The 15937-nt window shown below is 48.9% G+C and overlaps 1 protein-coding gene and 1 long non-coding RNA gene across 4 annotated transcripts in view; one reads left to right on the top strand and one right to left on the bottom strand.

Moving 5' to 3' along the window:
- The window catches only part of LOC142564789 (histone-lysine N-methyltransferase PRDM7-like), a 78778-nt gene that overhangs the window by 45864 nt on the left and 16977 nt on the right, over window positions 1-15937 (top strand). For 2 of the 3 annotated variants that reach the window (XM_075675946.1, XM_075675948.1), the window contains 2 exons: window positions 14709-14783; window positions 15296-15345. In XM_075675946.1, the coding sequence (XP_075532061.1) occupies window positions 14709-14783; window positions 15296-15345 (125 nt within the window). Of the gene's footprint in view, window positions 1-13715; window positions 14602-14708; window positions 14784-15295; window positions 15346-15937 lie in introns of those variants that run through there. The other variant, XM_075675949.1, reaches the window with a different exon arrangement.
- On the bottom strand, window positions 12349-14225 carry LOC142564790 (uncharacterized). Its single transcript, XR_012824676.1, has 2 exons — window positions 14134-14225; window positions 12349-12569 (listed from the first exon to the last, which is right to left on the bottom strand). It is a non-coding gene; the product is annotated as an uncharacterized LOC142564790 (long non-coding RNA).

Below are 15937 nucleotides of genomic sequence, written 5' to 3'. Positions count from 1 at the left end.
AGTCGGTCTGACCAGGATGGCATAGAAGACAGAGGTGTGGAGCAGGGGAGTTGTTCAATTGGTCCAGGACGCCACTAAGGAAATCGAGGTGGATGAGAGCCAGGAAGGGGTTGCCAGACACATGATAAACCACTAACGCAAAATGAATGAGCTTTACTTGAGGCTCGCACAGAAGTGACAGAAATCTCCTCAGGCAGTTGCTGCATTGAATAAAGAAATAGAAGAATATGCTTTGACTCTTACCAGGCAAAATTGGGGCAGCATCTGCTACCAAATGGACTGCAAAGCAGGTAGTGCGGGGACTTGGCATCTGCTACGGCACTTGCTAGACACAGAAAAATCCAAGCTAAAGGCTAGGCAGCAGCTACAAAAGGCTGTTTACAAATATGAGGGGACGACCGATCAGCTCACTGCCGAGGTCAGGGATAGACATGTCAGCTGTGTAGGGTCTGGCTCTCTACCAAAGCATTCAGGTTGGGAGAACCCGGATCTTGACAGCCCGATTCACGGTGGGTGAGGTGAGGGCCGAGTTAAACTGTCTGAGCATGAAGATGGCTGCAGGGCCAGATAGGATAAGTAATAAAATGCTTAGAAATGTGGATGATGCGTCTGTCAGAAACCTGGCGACGTATATGTAGGACTGTTGGGACAAAGGGCAGCTTCCGCTGGCATGGAAGGATGCCAACCTCGTCTTTACTCCAAAGCCAGGAAAGAAACCTAGTTTTGAACACCTGAGGCCCATTTCATTTCGTGCTTGGGAAAATTAATGGAAGATGTCATTCAGACCAGGCTAAATAGGTTTCTGGAAGATCAGGGACTGTACCCCAACACGACTGGTTTTATGTTTCATCTCTCAGCATGCGACGTCATGCTCCAGCTCAAAGAACCGGTGTTAGACAACAAAATGGTGGACACCAGGGTAGTCATGGGATTAGATGTTTCTAAATCATTTGATAATGTGAAGTATTCGGCCATACTGGAGATTCTGGGAGCTCTCAATGTGGGAGCGAAGACTTACAATTATGTAAAGGATTTTCTTACGAACAGAACAGCAACCATCAGTTTGGGAGGGCAGTCATTGAAAGGCATTAAACTAGGAAGCAAGGGTGTACCGCAAGGATCAGTTTTGTCACCCACCCTGTTTAATGTCACGATGATGGGTCAATCCAGGAAGTTGGCAGGCGTGGAAAGACAACCACATGCTCTACATGGACAATCTCACACTGTGGATGAGCAGAGGCAGTGATAGGCAGATCGAGCAGACACTACAGAGGGCAATCGAAAAACATCGAGAACCACCTGGAGCCGATTCGTCTCAAGTGCTCGGCAGAGAAATTGGAGGCCCTTTATCCAACATCGCAGTTGCGGTGACAGGGAAGGGGCAGGACCCAGGACATGGCTGCGAGCTGTGGGTAAATGGTAACATTATTCCCACTGTCAACGGCACCAGGGTCTTGGGATTGTAGATTCAAGCGAACAGGAAAAGCACCGAGACGATCCAACAACTGGAAGCGAGCACCAGCCAGATGTACCGGTTACTCAAGCGAATAGCGAACAAACACGTGGGTATGAAGGAGGCGAACTTTCTGAAGTTAGTGCAATCGTTCACGATTGGCAGGGTCATATATGTAGCCTCCTACCTAAAGTTCACCAAAACGGAGAAAGACAAGGTTGAGATCATTATTTGGAAGGGGATCAAGACGGCTCTCTGTTTTCACTCTAGCACATTAACGAGCAAAACATTGGGTTTAGGGGGGTCCACAACACCTTAGACGAGCTCTTTGAAGCGGCGACAATATCGCAATATCAGAGACTGCTGTGCAGTCAGGCTGGCAGAAGGATCCTGAAGTTGCTGGGGTTCGAGCCCCACACACATTCCAAGCAGACAAGTGAAGTCCCACTGTTGAGTCAGGGACAGGCTAATACCCCCGTTGCCCAAGAATATGCACCCGGTGAATCACGAGGGCAGGCAAAGGGACAAGGCTGAGGCTTTGCAGAAAAGACTGGAAGGCAGGAAGGACATGATATACATAGACGTGGCCGAACATGAGCATGGAGAAGGATACGCAGCCGTAATTAGGCACGAAAATGGAGGCCCTCCCTTGTGCTGCAGCATGAAGCATTTAGGAGCAATGGAGGTGGAAGAACTCGCCATAGAACTGACTTTGACTCAAAAGGATGTGAGGCTGATTGTCAGTGATTGGAAACCTGGAATCAAATTTTGATGCGGGCAGGATCTCAGCCACAGCTGTGCACATATTACCTGTCGGGCAGCCTCCAGTGAAGCAGGTTTCACTAATCTGGACATCGGCTCAACAGGGTTAGCGACGAAATAAAAAGGTGCACCCATTGGCCTGAGGTCTCACTTTCCAGGATCCAAGCACTATCTCAACAACCACCTCGAGCGAGGAACCCCTAGAGACCGGTGACAAACTGAGCACTTTTTAGGAAATTCTCAACCATTATAAAAGCAGGGGGATAAGACCTACCCGTGAGGGGATAAGAACCTTCATAAAAGGGAGGAAGTTATGCGGAGGAAGCTGCAAACAGAGGTATTTACGAACTCGGAACTGCTGAGCGAATCCCGAGGTGTATAGCCCTCGGTGTAGGCACTGTGACGGTATAGAAGACTTAGTTCACATAGTTTGGACCTGTCGTAGCTTTTACAAGCCAGATAGATGTAAAGAATCCTGGGAGTCCTTGCTACTCAACTAAGAAGATGCTCAACGACAAGTCATCGGTCTCGCCCTGACCGCCGCCGTGTCCCAAGGGATCTCGCCTGACGGTTAGGGAAGGTGATTGGGGATCAAGGCTAAAGCCTCTACTCCCATCATCTATTTGATGGATGAACTTGAAGTCACTCCTCTCCCTCTTTTGGGGGTAGTGTCATGGAAAACAGGTGCCAGTCCCAATCGAGGGCACGTTAGACTTGAGTAAATATGCAATTAGGTGCATGGGTCTGAACAAAATTCATATCTTAATTCTCCTGAGCACTTTGTCTATCTGCTAAATAATGCAGCTGAGAAATATGCATTTTAATAACTTTTGTGAGTAAATTTAAAGGTTGTCTTTCATGTGTTATTCGTGCCTTAAAACAGACAATGGGTTTCTTCTATCTTCAAAGTTCTGGCAGCCCGCTGGCAGCCTACTAGTTCTAGCCCTGATACGAAGACACGTGGGCTGGGATCCCAAGACAACCCAAGGCTGCCCGGAGTTTGCAAAATCGAACTCTGGGACAGCTTGCTGCGGCATAAACACAAACATCCTACCAGCATGGCAGTAGCCGGCATGCTCAGCGTAGTCAGCCCATTTATGCATTTCCAGCTTGAAAAGAATTCCCAGATGATTACAATACTCCTTCATGCAAGATTTGAGTGCAGCCCTATACGTGTTTTCAATTCGTGATATACTGAGGCAAAGAATATGAGAGAGACATGTAGCAGAGTCGGCAATAGTTGAAAATCTGATCTGCAGGTCAAGTGCGTCCACTTTTGTACATGACTTCTCGAAAGTTCGAGTGTAATCACTCGTGTCGCCTGGCTTCCACACAGTAATACACAATTTGCGTCATGCATACAATCAGATTACAAAACAATCACAAACCATGACAATCGAAACAAGTGTGAAAGAGACTAAACCAAGCAAACCAAACAAGAGTGAGCGAAAGCTGATGCGAGCAGAGAGAGCAGGAGACGAGCGGTCCGGCTGAGACCAGGTAAAAGTATGCATCAAGCGGTCAGGCAGGTCCGCATGAAACCAGCTTCCTGCGCGCATGTCACTGAATGGGCCGCTCTCATTAGTCTCTGCCTTTCGCTCTTTCATCTTTTGCCGTTGTTCTCGTTCATTTGCTTACACTGCTGACTCTCGCTGCAGAAACAGGCGATTAAGAGTTGTGCTCCAATATATAGTTGCATTCGAGAACATGATCACCTTTGCAAAATTTTATGCGACTCAGCACAAGACATGCACTGGGCACCTTATTTGCACAGCACAACAAATGGTCTCCGACGTGCTCGATGCCAAGGCGCGAAATCGCTTGTACCCCGAAAGCAATCACTAGGGGATGCCTGCTCACAGTGATCATGTCCCCCACCGTCAACATTGATGAGTAGGCGTTCTGCCATCATTTGACAAGACACAAAAAAGCAGGGCATCAGGTACGTCTTATACGCATAAATGTTTGTGTCGTGCATAAAAATGCTTGCATGGGCTTCGATTTCAGAAAGTTTGCTTCAGCTGATGGTGGTTCTCTTCTGCCCCTTTACTGAAGGATCTGCAGCTGCGCTTGGTGCACGAAAATGCAGATCGCTAATGACGGGTGAAATGCTTCATACGAAAAATAGTACTGGCCGATCATGTGAGCAATGAGCTAATGTACCTGTGGCCATTGCCTAACCAGCACATTCCTTTAACATCAACGGCTTATACATAGTTAGAGCATATAAGTTTCAAGCTGCTACCCAAGCATACGATGGGGATTGAGCAAACGTGGGCTAGCTACGACACCTTCGCTAACTGCAGAAAAAGGAGAACACAAAAAAGATATCATGATGGTCAATGGCTAGTAGAACACTGCAGGGCTTGCACAAATTGTACACCATGGCTACTGTCGGTGCCACAGTGCCGGACGAATGCAACGGAGCATGGAGTCAGCCTTCACATTGTGATGTGTGGTGCTCGACATGGTGCGGGGCTCGGGACGGTCGAGAGCAGACGACGCTGAGTGCACGCGCGCCGAGCTGGAAGGAGGAAAAACGACGACGCCGAAGAGCGCCCGGCACGTGGACGCGCGGCGCAGGAAAGCCAACAAAAAGAAGAAAAGCCTCACCATTCAAGAAAGACCATGGGGTGTCGGGCAGCCAATCAGTAAATGCCAAATCGGCCAGACCACGAGAAAAAGCGTGGTGCGCTGGCAGAAGGGGGGCGACACGCAAGGGTGACACGCAAGAGGACACGCAGGGAGACGCCGGGGAGACGCCAGGAGAGTCCCAGGAAACGACGGCGGGAGGAGGTCAACCACCGGAGCGGGCGTTGAAGACGGGCCGTCGGGTTCCGGACCCGAGCCCACCAGGACTTCACCCGCCCGGGGCCTCCTGCCAACCTGTTCCTGTGCGTCGCCCGTCTACCTGAGCGTGCCGTCGGCTCCTCAAGGCCGGTGAGCTTCTGCGCCAGTGGGCAGGACGAGAACAGTCGGGCTACGGGCCCGAGTTCTACGCCAGCTGCCCGGCCAGAACGCCACCTCTGTCTGCCGTGCCGCCTGCTACCCGAGGCCGGCGTTCGAGCTTCCGTGCCCGTGGGTGAGAGGGGAGCAGTCGGGCTACGGGCCCGAGCTCTCTGCCCGGCCAGAACGCCGCCGCCGTCCACTCCTGCCACAAAGCCGCCAGCGTTACCTCGCCTCGCCAGAGCTGGCGCGCTCCCGGCGCCCGGTCGGTCAACCTACGCCGCAACCTTTGGTGAGGCCGGCGCCACTCCTTCTGCCAGCTTGTCGCCGCGTTGCCGCGTCGAGACTGCGACGCGTCCTCGCCCTCGTGGCAAGCCCGGACTAGCACCCTCGTTAAAGCCCTAAGTGTGTTCTTTACCGCAATGTTTTCTTGAATGTTTATTTTATGCATGCTTTCTGTTTCGTTCTATTTGCTTTATGCCTTTTATTTTTGATTAAAAGTCTTTGTGTGTGTGTTCAAACCAACGGCTTTGTCCTTAATTGGGTTCTCGGAGGCTCCGCCTAAGAGAACCGTTCAAACATTGAGAACACGAACCTTTGCCCATAAGTGGGTCATCACAAATTGGCGTCCACGACAGGACAAAGCCGTTCGTTTGGATTTTTTTCTAAAGGCTAGGAACTATGGCTGCTAGCACACGAGATCTGTTAGCCCTAGCTGAACGCATGGGCCTGGAAGGTGCGGAGTTGAGGGCGTGGTTGGACGACCAGGAAGCGCGTGCGCGAGAAGAGCGCGCAGCCGAACGCAAGGCTAGGAGGGAGGAACTTGCACTGGAGGAGAGAAATTTACAATTACGGCTTAAAGTCGCAGAGGCGGAAGGCGCATATCTGGGCAAGAAACAGCCAGAAATTAGTCTGACTTAGCCACCGTAGCCCAGCGATTGGGTTTGCAGGGGGAAGACTTGCACAGGTGGGTGCAAGACAGGTGGCTGTTAATATGCGCGAAAGCTCGGAGGGAGTGCGAAAGCCGACTGGCAGAACAGGCGGCTGTGAGGGCATGCCTGGAGGAGGAGCTTCGCAGGGTGCGCGTTCGCATCAAGGCACTCGCGGATGCTTGCTCCGAGGGGACAAGATCCGCGGTTGAGGATGCAGCACAGCAGTGCAGTGGCGACCCAAGGGTTCCCTCCGACATGGCCTCAGGCCTCGGCGACCAAAAAGTGTCCCAAGGAGAGACACCTGGTAATGATGCCATGGTAGGCAAAGATACTGAGGCATGGTCACAAGGTAAGGAGCATATTGCTTCCATACCTCAACTAGTGCCGCATGAGAACAGCGCAGGTGATGACTGGTTCGTGCAGCGTTCAGAGCCGCCGTGTATGGGCCTGGTTGAGAAAGTTAGAGCAGAGAACCTCCTACAGGCTACATATAGTACGCCGGAGTGTTCGCACCATGGGCAAGATGAACCTGAAAATATCAGGGCTCCTGTGGAACCGTGTTTGGTTTCCACAAAAAGTATTGAGGGGTCTCTACGGCGTCCCTCGAATCAGACAAAAACTGTTTGTGACACTATGGGCACATGGAAGGGCTCAGGCCTGTGTAGCAAATCAACACATGGCTTTGAGGATTCAGAATATCCTTTGTGTTCTTTTGCACTCGTGTGTGGTTCGACCGCTGGCACTGATGCTGCAACCACACATTACATTGTTGACTACCTTAGAGCGCTGACAGTGACTCGGTCGGCAGCATGCACAGACATTAATGCCTGGAGCGATATGGTCACGGACTGGCAAGGGTTCTCTGACCGAGAAGTTAGATGTCTGGTCCGCCTCATGTGGGAAAGGGTCACCTGAAGAAGACGATGCTTCGCTTATGGCTTTTCACGGATTTTTGACCCCGGACATGGTGACCTTGGACATTATTGGGTTTTTTTCTTCAATAGGGTATTATGATAGCCTTTGACGCTACCATTTATTTTTCACTTGTTGTGCATTCTTTGAATTGTGTTTTCCTTTAATGTCTTATCTGCGTGCTCAGTGAACTGTGCATTGAAACATTACAGTGCGTTCTTGTGAATGGACAATGACTGTACTGTTGTGAACTATGTCGCGCACTGAGCGGCAGTTTTTCTTCAGAAAAACTTGTTAAAAAAGGGGCTTATATGTGATGTGTGGTGCGCGACGTGGTGCGGGGCTCGGGACGGTCGAGAGCAGACGACGCTGAGTGCACGCGCGCCGAGCTGGAAGGAGGAAAAAAGACGACGCCGAAGAGCGCCCGGCACGTGGACGCGCGGCGCAGGAAAGCCAACAAAAAGAAGAAAAGCCTCACCAATCAAGAAAGACCACGGGGTGTCGGGCAGCCAATCAGTAAATGCCAAATCGGCCAGACCACGAGAAAAAGCGTGGTGCGCTGGCAGAAGGGGGGCGACACACAAGGGTGACACGCAAGAGGACACGCAGGGAGACGCCGGGGAGACGCCAGGAGAGTCCCAGGAAACGACGGCGGGAGGAGGTCAACCACCGGAGCGGGCGTTGAAGACGGGCCGTCGGGTTCCGGACCCGAGCCCATCAGGACTTCACCCGCCCGGGGCCTCCTGCCAACCTGTTCCTGTGCGTCGCCCGTCTACCTGAGCGTGCCGTCGGCTCCTCAAGGCCGGTGAGCTTCTGCGCCAGTGGGCAGGACGAGAACAGTCGGGCTACGGGCCTGAGTTCTACGCCAGCTGCCCGTCCAGAACGCCACCCCCGTCTGCCGTGCCGCCTGCTACCCGAGGCCGGCGTTCGAGCTTCCGTGCCCGTGGGCGAGAGGGGAGCAGTCGGGCTACGGGCCCGAGCTCTCTGCCCGGCCAGAACGCCGCCGCCGCCCACTCCTGCCACAAAGCCGCCAGCGTTACCTCGCCTCGCCAGAGCAGGCGCGCTCCCGGCGCCCGGTCGGTCAACCTACGCCGCGACCTTTGGTGAGGCCGGCGCCACTCCTTCTGCCAGCTTGTCGCCGCGTTGCCGCATCGAGACTGCGATGCATCCCCGCCCTCGTGGCAAGCCCGGACTAGCACCCTCGTTAAAGCCCTAAGTGTGTTCTTTATCGCAATGTTTTCTTGAATGTTTATTTTATGCATGCTTTCTGTTTCGTTCTATTTGCTTTATGCCTTTTATTTTTGATTAAAAGTCTTTGTGTGTGTGTTCAAACCAACGGCTTTGTCCTCAATTGGGTTCTCGGAGGCTCCGCCTAAGAGAACCGTTCAAACATTGAGAACACGAATCTTTGCCCATAAGTGGGTCATCACACACATGCACCCGCAGCACAAGAAGCTGCCTGAAGCTTGGATCGCGAAACTTAGAACTGGCAAACAGCCATCGGCTACAACTCGGGTGTGTAGCAAGCATTTCCATGAGGAAGATTTCTGCTACGGTGTCGGGGATGCAATGTTGAGGGAGTACCATAAAGCGCACACTGAGACGCCTGCCCGTGCATGCTGCCTGGCTAAAGTCATGAAGCTTCTATCTATGAACTTGTTGATACTACGTACTGGCAAGTACACTGGAATGGAAAGGGAACGGTACGAAGCACAATAAAAAAAGGCATGGTATATGCTCATGTTTTTTTGTTAGCATCAAACAATGAATGTACAGGATTAAGAAAAAGAAGCAGAGGAAAAGTGCTCACTGAGAAGAGCGATAAACGTACAGTGCAATGCTGCTTAAGAAATAATGATATTAAAATGTCCAAGAATTTAGAAGGAAAAAAAGATTGAATCGTAGCGAAGGCACAAAACAAGCTGCTGCCTGCATCGAAGTCCCTAGCTATAATGAAATTTATGAACAATTCTGATAGCGTCCACGCAACAACGGCTGCTTGTGTACTGTCAAATGCTTATATGCTACGTGCTAAAGCTCACAGCACAGTGCGATAATGCTGTCATACCGAAAGCGAAAGATTGTGCGCGGACAAGCGTGCAGACGCGCATTTGGTCGCTGTGAACCCATGTGATTGCTGCATTAAGGCTTCATTCTGTTATGCTCCATTTGACTGTACAGACAGCCCACTATAAGGACATACATATATCACAGTTTGCTCTCAGCCATTTGCCTACTTGTCACGGTTCAAGGGACTCCATTGAGACGACCATGTGCAGCGGCCATTCACTGCACATGTTCGGTAAAGAGATAGTGTCTCTAAACCATTATGTGCTTTCTGTTTACACAAGATTATTTATTATTTTGACAGTAAAAAAAAACTTACAGAAATGGCCAGAAGGGCACTCGCGTGGTGCTCTTATATATGTGTGTTATTATATATGCGTCTTAATATGTGTGTTACTGCATACAGTTTATAATTAGTGTGAGCCACCACCCAACATGCCTTGTGCCTTCTCTGTGCTGTCTTTCGTGCAGCATGACTTTTACGAACACCATCTAGCTTGCCTAGGTCATCATCAAATACTGATTCTGGTAAGGGACGCACTTTTGCATAAGAGTTTTCAGTACTGTGGAGCAGTACATGAAGAACCGATGCAAAAGGTGCAGTGAGTGACACACGAATATCAGCTCAACTTGGAATTGAAAATATCACAGCATAGACCTCTACAAAGGACCTGCCTGTCATGGAAAGCAGTGACATAAGTGATCCCTCCCTGCTTCTAAGTTTTTTTTTTTTGTCTATGTGCAGGAACGAAAACGCCACCACCAATATGTGTCAAAAAAGAAGAAATAAGGAGCACATGCCGATCTGAAAAAAAGATTCTACTCAAGGAGAACAGCTTTCTGAAGGTGTCCCCACGAATCAAGGTTGTCGGAGACATCCACGGACAACACGAAGACCTCATTTGAAGTTTGAGAAAATTTGGGATGCCTCCTGCCACCGCCTACCTGTTCATGGGCGACTATGTCGACAAAGGACGTCGATCAGTGGAAACCTTTTGCTTGCTCTTGACGTTGAAAATCAAGTACAGCGACAAGGTGTTCTTGCTTTGCGGCAACCATGAGTATGCCAGGATGAACTAGAAATACGGGTTCTATGATGATTGTGAGTGTCTCCTTCCTTTGTGTGCCTACTTAGAAGCGGGCCTGTTGTCAGTTTCCTAGTGGCAGCTAAACAGATTGTGGTTTTGGCACATAAAAAATCTCATACTTAATTCTTAGTTGCCTCGAGATTACACTTACTGCTGCTTCTTCCAAAATTCTTTAGGCATTGGATTTTAAGAAAGTAGGCTACTGTCTTCATCTTGTCACTTTCTGCCAAACACACAACTGCCGCTGTAGCAAGCTTCCAGCAACGGTTGGCCCTGAGAAAGAGACCAGCTCACAGGAGGATGGAGCCTTGCAGTGGTGAACAGTTGGTCGAACAAGGAATGCTGCTGCAGTCAACACTTCGACAAGTGGGCCCATGTTTAACGGGGCAAAAACTGCTTTTCTTAGCAGTGTTTTTATGCATGCATAGCTCACTCTCTCCCACACCTAATGAGAGAGGGAGAAGAGATAAGCCGGTGTGCGAAATTACTGGAAGTCAAGCATTGTTTGAAAAAAGGAGAGAGGAGAAAAGGAAGATTGGGTCACGAATATAACCAGCAGCCTTAAATTTCCTTGTTGTGTTATACCCGGTTGCACCAGAGCCGATCATATCCCCCCTGTCAATTTATTTACATAATTTGTTTTTCATATCTGTTTTGGAAGCCAGGCTTTACTAATTTACTATGTTACACAGAATAGGTTTATTTATTCATTTATTTGTTATTTAGTCAGTCTTGTTTCTCTCTCACTCAACTCTTGAAAAGCTACGATGTGTACTTTTACTCCTGACCGAACACATCTTGATAAAGCTCTCTCTTCCATCGGTTTTCATTTTCTCGTTTTTCGTCATCTTGGCATATTCGAGCAACAGATTTTCTTATTTCCTGTTTAGGGGAAGATGTGCCGACAAATTGTCAGCGCCTGCTGTATTCGTTAACGCTATTGTCAGCCCTGCTTCTTAACCAGCAGCAGTCACCATACCTGTTGGCTGTATGTGACAAACTCCATTTTTTTTAGCTTCATCTCACTCGATGCACCGGCTCACTCTAACTCCATTCCTCTAATAATGCCGGTGAGGGCAACTGAGCTCGCCGAGCCGCACAAGAACTAACCCGCCATGGCTCGTACAGTGATGGCCCAACACCTCGCAGCCCCCGCGGAAGGAGGGAGGATTGTGGCGGAAGCGACGATGACAAAGTAGCGATTAAAGATTACAGGGACAGCCTAGTCATGTACCACGACATACTGACACACTATATGAAACAAAGAGAAGCATACCCACAAATGCAAAAACAACTCAACAGGTCTCAAGAAACAAATTGGATAAGGTTGCAAATCACAATCTTCTGAAATCTAGCTTACTTAAATAGAGTAAATCCCAGACAATACCCAGAAATAACTTGCAAGCTCTGCAAGCATGAACATGCAGACATGGCACACGTCTTATGAAAATGCATAGAGATCAGAGCAATATACATAGAACCAACACAGAACATAGATCTCCAACATAGAGCCGGACCTTCTCGAGAAGTGATGGCTAAGCACTCTGACTAGGTCGGATCTACATAACCGTGGGCAATCTAGAGGGCCCAGGCAGCGGTGGTAAGGCTATGCCTCACCGCACATAATGTCCGGGTGGCCTGAGCCCGGGCTGGCAGCCTGGCAGGCGCTTTTCTCAAAAGTTTTTTTTTTTTGTCCGTCTGTCTTTGAGATCTGCAATTGCACGAAGCTGATTTTAGGAGGCTGCACTCTGCGAGCCTGGTTAGTCTGGTTGAAATGAGTATGTGACGTCAAACTGACCCAAACTGAAGAACACGAAATGGCGGTGCCTACCATGATCCCTACTTTTTAGGGTGTTTTTCAGCGTTTCGAGAAGGTGTACAAACCCTGGTTATTCTGCACAGGTCAAGCTCAATTTCTGTCATATCTCGCCTTTGTTTCACAGATTGCTTGTACAAGGCCAACTGATGCTCCTATATGTTTAAAAGAAGATCATGATAGCAGGCAAAGGCAATGCTTGACCATATAGTGCCACTTCGCCTATCATGTCAATTGAGACAAGATGTGATAATCGCAAAAGACCAGGGAGAATTGTGATGTTTAAAACGCATTGCATATATGTTAGCGGGCAACAAAAATTTCAGACTGAGTAAAGAATTCTAAATTGTGATGGAGCAGATACAAGGCCGCCAGGATGACAAGTTTTATGTCTGAAATATGAGCGAGTGCAACACAGCAACCACGCAACAATCCAGTGGCTCAGCCAAAATTTTTTTCTAAACTTGCCCGGAGGTGGGGCACGAGGCAGGCTGGTGTAGTTGTGCATCGTTTCGTGCCAGGTGTCCCCAGTACGCAGAAATACGGGGACAGGCCTCGTTTCCAGTGTGCCCTCCATCCTCCTGGCTACGCCCCTGCAATAATCGACAAGAAATGTAATTTGCCCCATCCTCACCCTCCTTATTCCTAATCAAGTACGTGCTCCCCTCGCCCTCGAAGTAAATTTCTGGCCATGCCAGTGACAGAATGTGACGAACACAAGGTTCGGCACCAGCTTCCACCTTAACACCAGGTGTGCACGTGAGAACAGTGCATGTGTGTGGTTCTGCATTCTGAATCATATCTACTTACTGCCATGTGACCATGTAAAGTGTACAGTTGGCAATGATGAATATTTGAACACTGAGTCCAAAGACAGATGCAATAGAACACACCATTATGTCTAGTCTACATTCTTTTATGTGTGCTCAACAGGTTCCATTATGAAAGTTGCAAAGTAGACGAAAGTGTACATGTCCAATGCCATTATAATGAACTCCATTTTGATTTTGACTGCTCATGGCTCTTAATGTGTACTCAATCTTAATACACATGTGCATTCTTGGAATTCCATGTACAGTCACCATGCCCCAAGTGCTAAAGAGGATGTCAATCTGCAGGGCTGGGGAGCAAGATGTGGCATAATCAACTTGTATCGCAATGCTATTCCACACTATGTTGTTAGCAGTCAAAGGCACAGCTCCAAGTTAATTTAAACAGCAGAAGGTAATGACATAACCATATTAGCTTACTCTAGTTAGTTCTGTTTTTTATATGCTTGCTACTTGCCAATTTCTTTACTGAAACACTTTGCTATGGGCACCTAATACCATACAAGAGCATGAGCTCGCTTATCAGCATTTGCGATAACACGATAGCATCTTGGATTGCATATGTGTCACCATGCCAACTAACTCCGCCTGTGGCCCTCAGTGTTTGTATCCAATGTGATGTGTTTTTTACCTGTGCCCTTAAGGTAAGAAATGTTGACATCACAAAAAAAGCACTGCTTTCTGCAACAATAAAACTTGTCAGAAGACATTGCAACACCTCTGAAAGATGGCTCCTGCACTGCTTTCGCATGGCACTTGCACAGTTCAGAAACAAGGTGGGAACGCAGAAACCTACCACCAACGGAACTCGACGGCCACATTTCGCGAAGCAGTGTCCAAACAACGCGCTATCACAACTTTGTGACCATGTATTCATCATGTTCAGCGGCTCACATATTTTCGCAATAAACGGCTGAATCGAATTCTTGCGCTTTAAGTGCCAAAGTCATTACTTGATTACGAGACACCGTAATAAATGGCTATTCATATAAATGACCGAGGAACCGCGAAGGCGAAATGGTGCATCGGCACCTTTACTTTCGCAGTAGCTAGGCCACGACTCAGTACGTCTATTCTTGTTTGCGGCAAATACTAAAGAACATTATTCCACGAAGCAAAACGCGAAATACACAGCGATCACAGTGCACTTCAATATGAGAACCCCGGACCGACGCATTCTACGCGAGCGCGTTCCTAAATGTTGCCATGAGATGCAACGCTGGGCCAGCACTTAGTTTAGCACATCGCGATTGTCTAGATCCTAGAAATATTTCAGTGAATAACGTTTTAACACTATACAGTACAGCTCGTTTCCCAATGTTCTTACCACGTGCAACCCTGCAACGTCCAGGCGAACGCGGTAGCATGGAACGTGGAACCGCCGCGTTTTGTATCTTCAGCTTCCGAACCTTCCGAACGCTGCTACCTGCCCTAGCGGCTGCAACGAGAAGCACTTCACGCTAACAATCTTATAGCGTTAAAACGTTTAATTATTAAAGAGTAGCTGTGATTAATATAATAACAATTTTTTTAGTACAAATGTGATTAGGCGGTTGTGTTTTTAGCGCGAGCGGACAAACATGCGAGCAGACGACACTTTCAAGAAGCTTCCCGTCGGTGGTCGGATTTCTTGTTCCGTGCGTTGATACAGATCTGCCAATTAAGATGTGCGAAAATGAATATTTGGCCAAAGTTCGCTGCTACTTCACTGACCAAGAGTGGGCAGAGATGCCGGATTTGACGAAGGAGCGATACGGGAACATCAAACGAAACTACGATGCCATGGTCGCGTTGGGTAAGCCAACTGTAACGAGCTTCCTCCCCACGGAATGCCATGTTTATATTTCTGGTCTTTTCCATTTGTCTTTTCTTTTTTTTTACTCGTAACGTTGAACATTTCAGATCTTAAACCGGCCATGCCGGAATTTATGAAGGCCAAGCCGGTGGCTCCAAAACCCGTGGCCAAGAACAGCGCTCGTGAGTATTTTCTCTCACATGTTCCTGTACTTCTAAAATGAGAATGTGCAACGTTAACTTTCGCGTAGATGATGATCGCTTGCCACTGATGCGTTTACAGCGTGACGCCCCAAAAATGCCTGCGGGTTCTTAGGAAATTTGTCGACGCTGATTAGGGCGACAAATATTTTCTTCTGCTGCGGGGATTTTATAGACATTTATTTATTTTGGCTTAACCTGTACGCGCTTCATGTAGTCACGACGGTAGCAATCTTTCCTCTCCTGATTAAATCTATTTCTACCCGACCGCAATGACATCTATTGGATATCCTTTGGACATTCACTGTGCAGTTATTTGTAGAGTCAACCTTGTTTCCTTTACATTGCGGCTACATCTGTCATAATCAGGCATATCCCCAGGTTCCCGCGCGTGAATACCAATATAATTAACAAAAGGAACACTTTGCAGTGCAAACGCAGCGCAAATACCGGATGTGCTTTTGCCGTGTCGTGAAACGGTTGTTTTGTTCCAGAATGGCACAGTGAAAAGCAACGGCTCAAGAAGGCAACCAACGCCGCACAGGTAGGGACACGGTTCTTAAGCGCGTTTTGTTATTTTTTTTTGCTCGGCGGTTTGGCGATGAACTGTTAGCAAAAAAACCTGGAAGGTCAGCCACCCCGTAAAGCACGTCTCTTTTACAAAGTGATGATGTTTCAAATTTTGTGACAAGCGAATTCACCGCAAGCTGCAAGAGGGGAGGAGTTGCACACGCGGCAACGTGGTGAAGCTCGCGAAGGGGAGGAGGGGGGAGGCAGCTGGCGAGCGGGCGTCTCCTCCTTTAGCGCGGACGTGGCTGCGCATGGCTGTCCGCGTGGCTAAGCTCGTCGTGGCCCGCATATCTCGGAGAAACCACAGCGGCAGGTGCAGAGGTGGCCGCAGAGATGGCTGGTCGTTTCACGTGCGCCAGCTCCCTTCCCGCGAGGTCATGGCTGGAGGTCGCGTAATGTCATATTTTGGAGACGCGTTGAAGGGAGAGCTATATAGGCAACCCGAATCGTTCGCTACTGGTTCTCTTCATCGCGTCAGCGTTGTGATAGCGAGTGTTCGCAGTCGTCGAGTGAGGTCTGTTCACGTTTCCCCGAGTATGCTTGACGTCGTGCTTGTTTACTTCAAT

This window comes from Dermacentor variabilis, chromosome 11 (assembly GCF_050947875.1).
Source record: "Dermacentor variabilis isolate Ectoservices chromosome 11, ASM5094787v1, whole genome shotgun sequence".
NCBI lineage: Eukaryota > Metazoa > Arthropoda > Arachnida > Ixodida > Ixodidae > Dermacentor > Dermacentor variabilis.
Note: the sequence above shows the minus strand (reverse complement) of the source record. Positions and strands in the feature narration are given on the sequence as shown.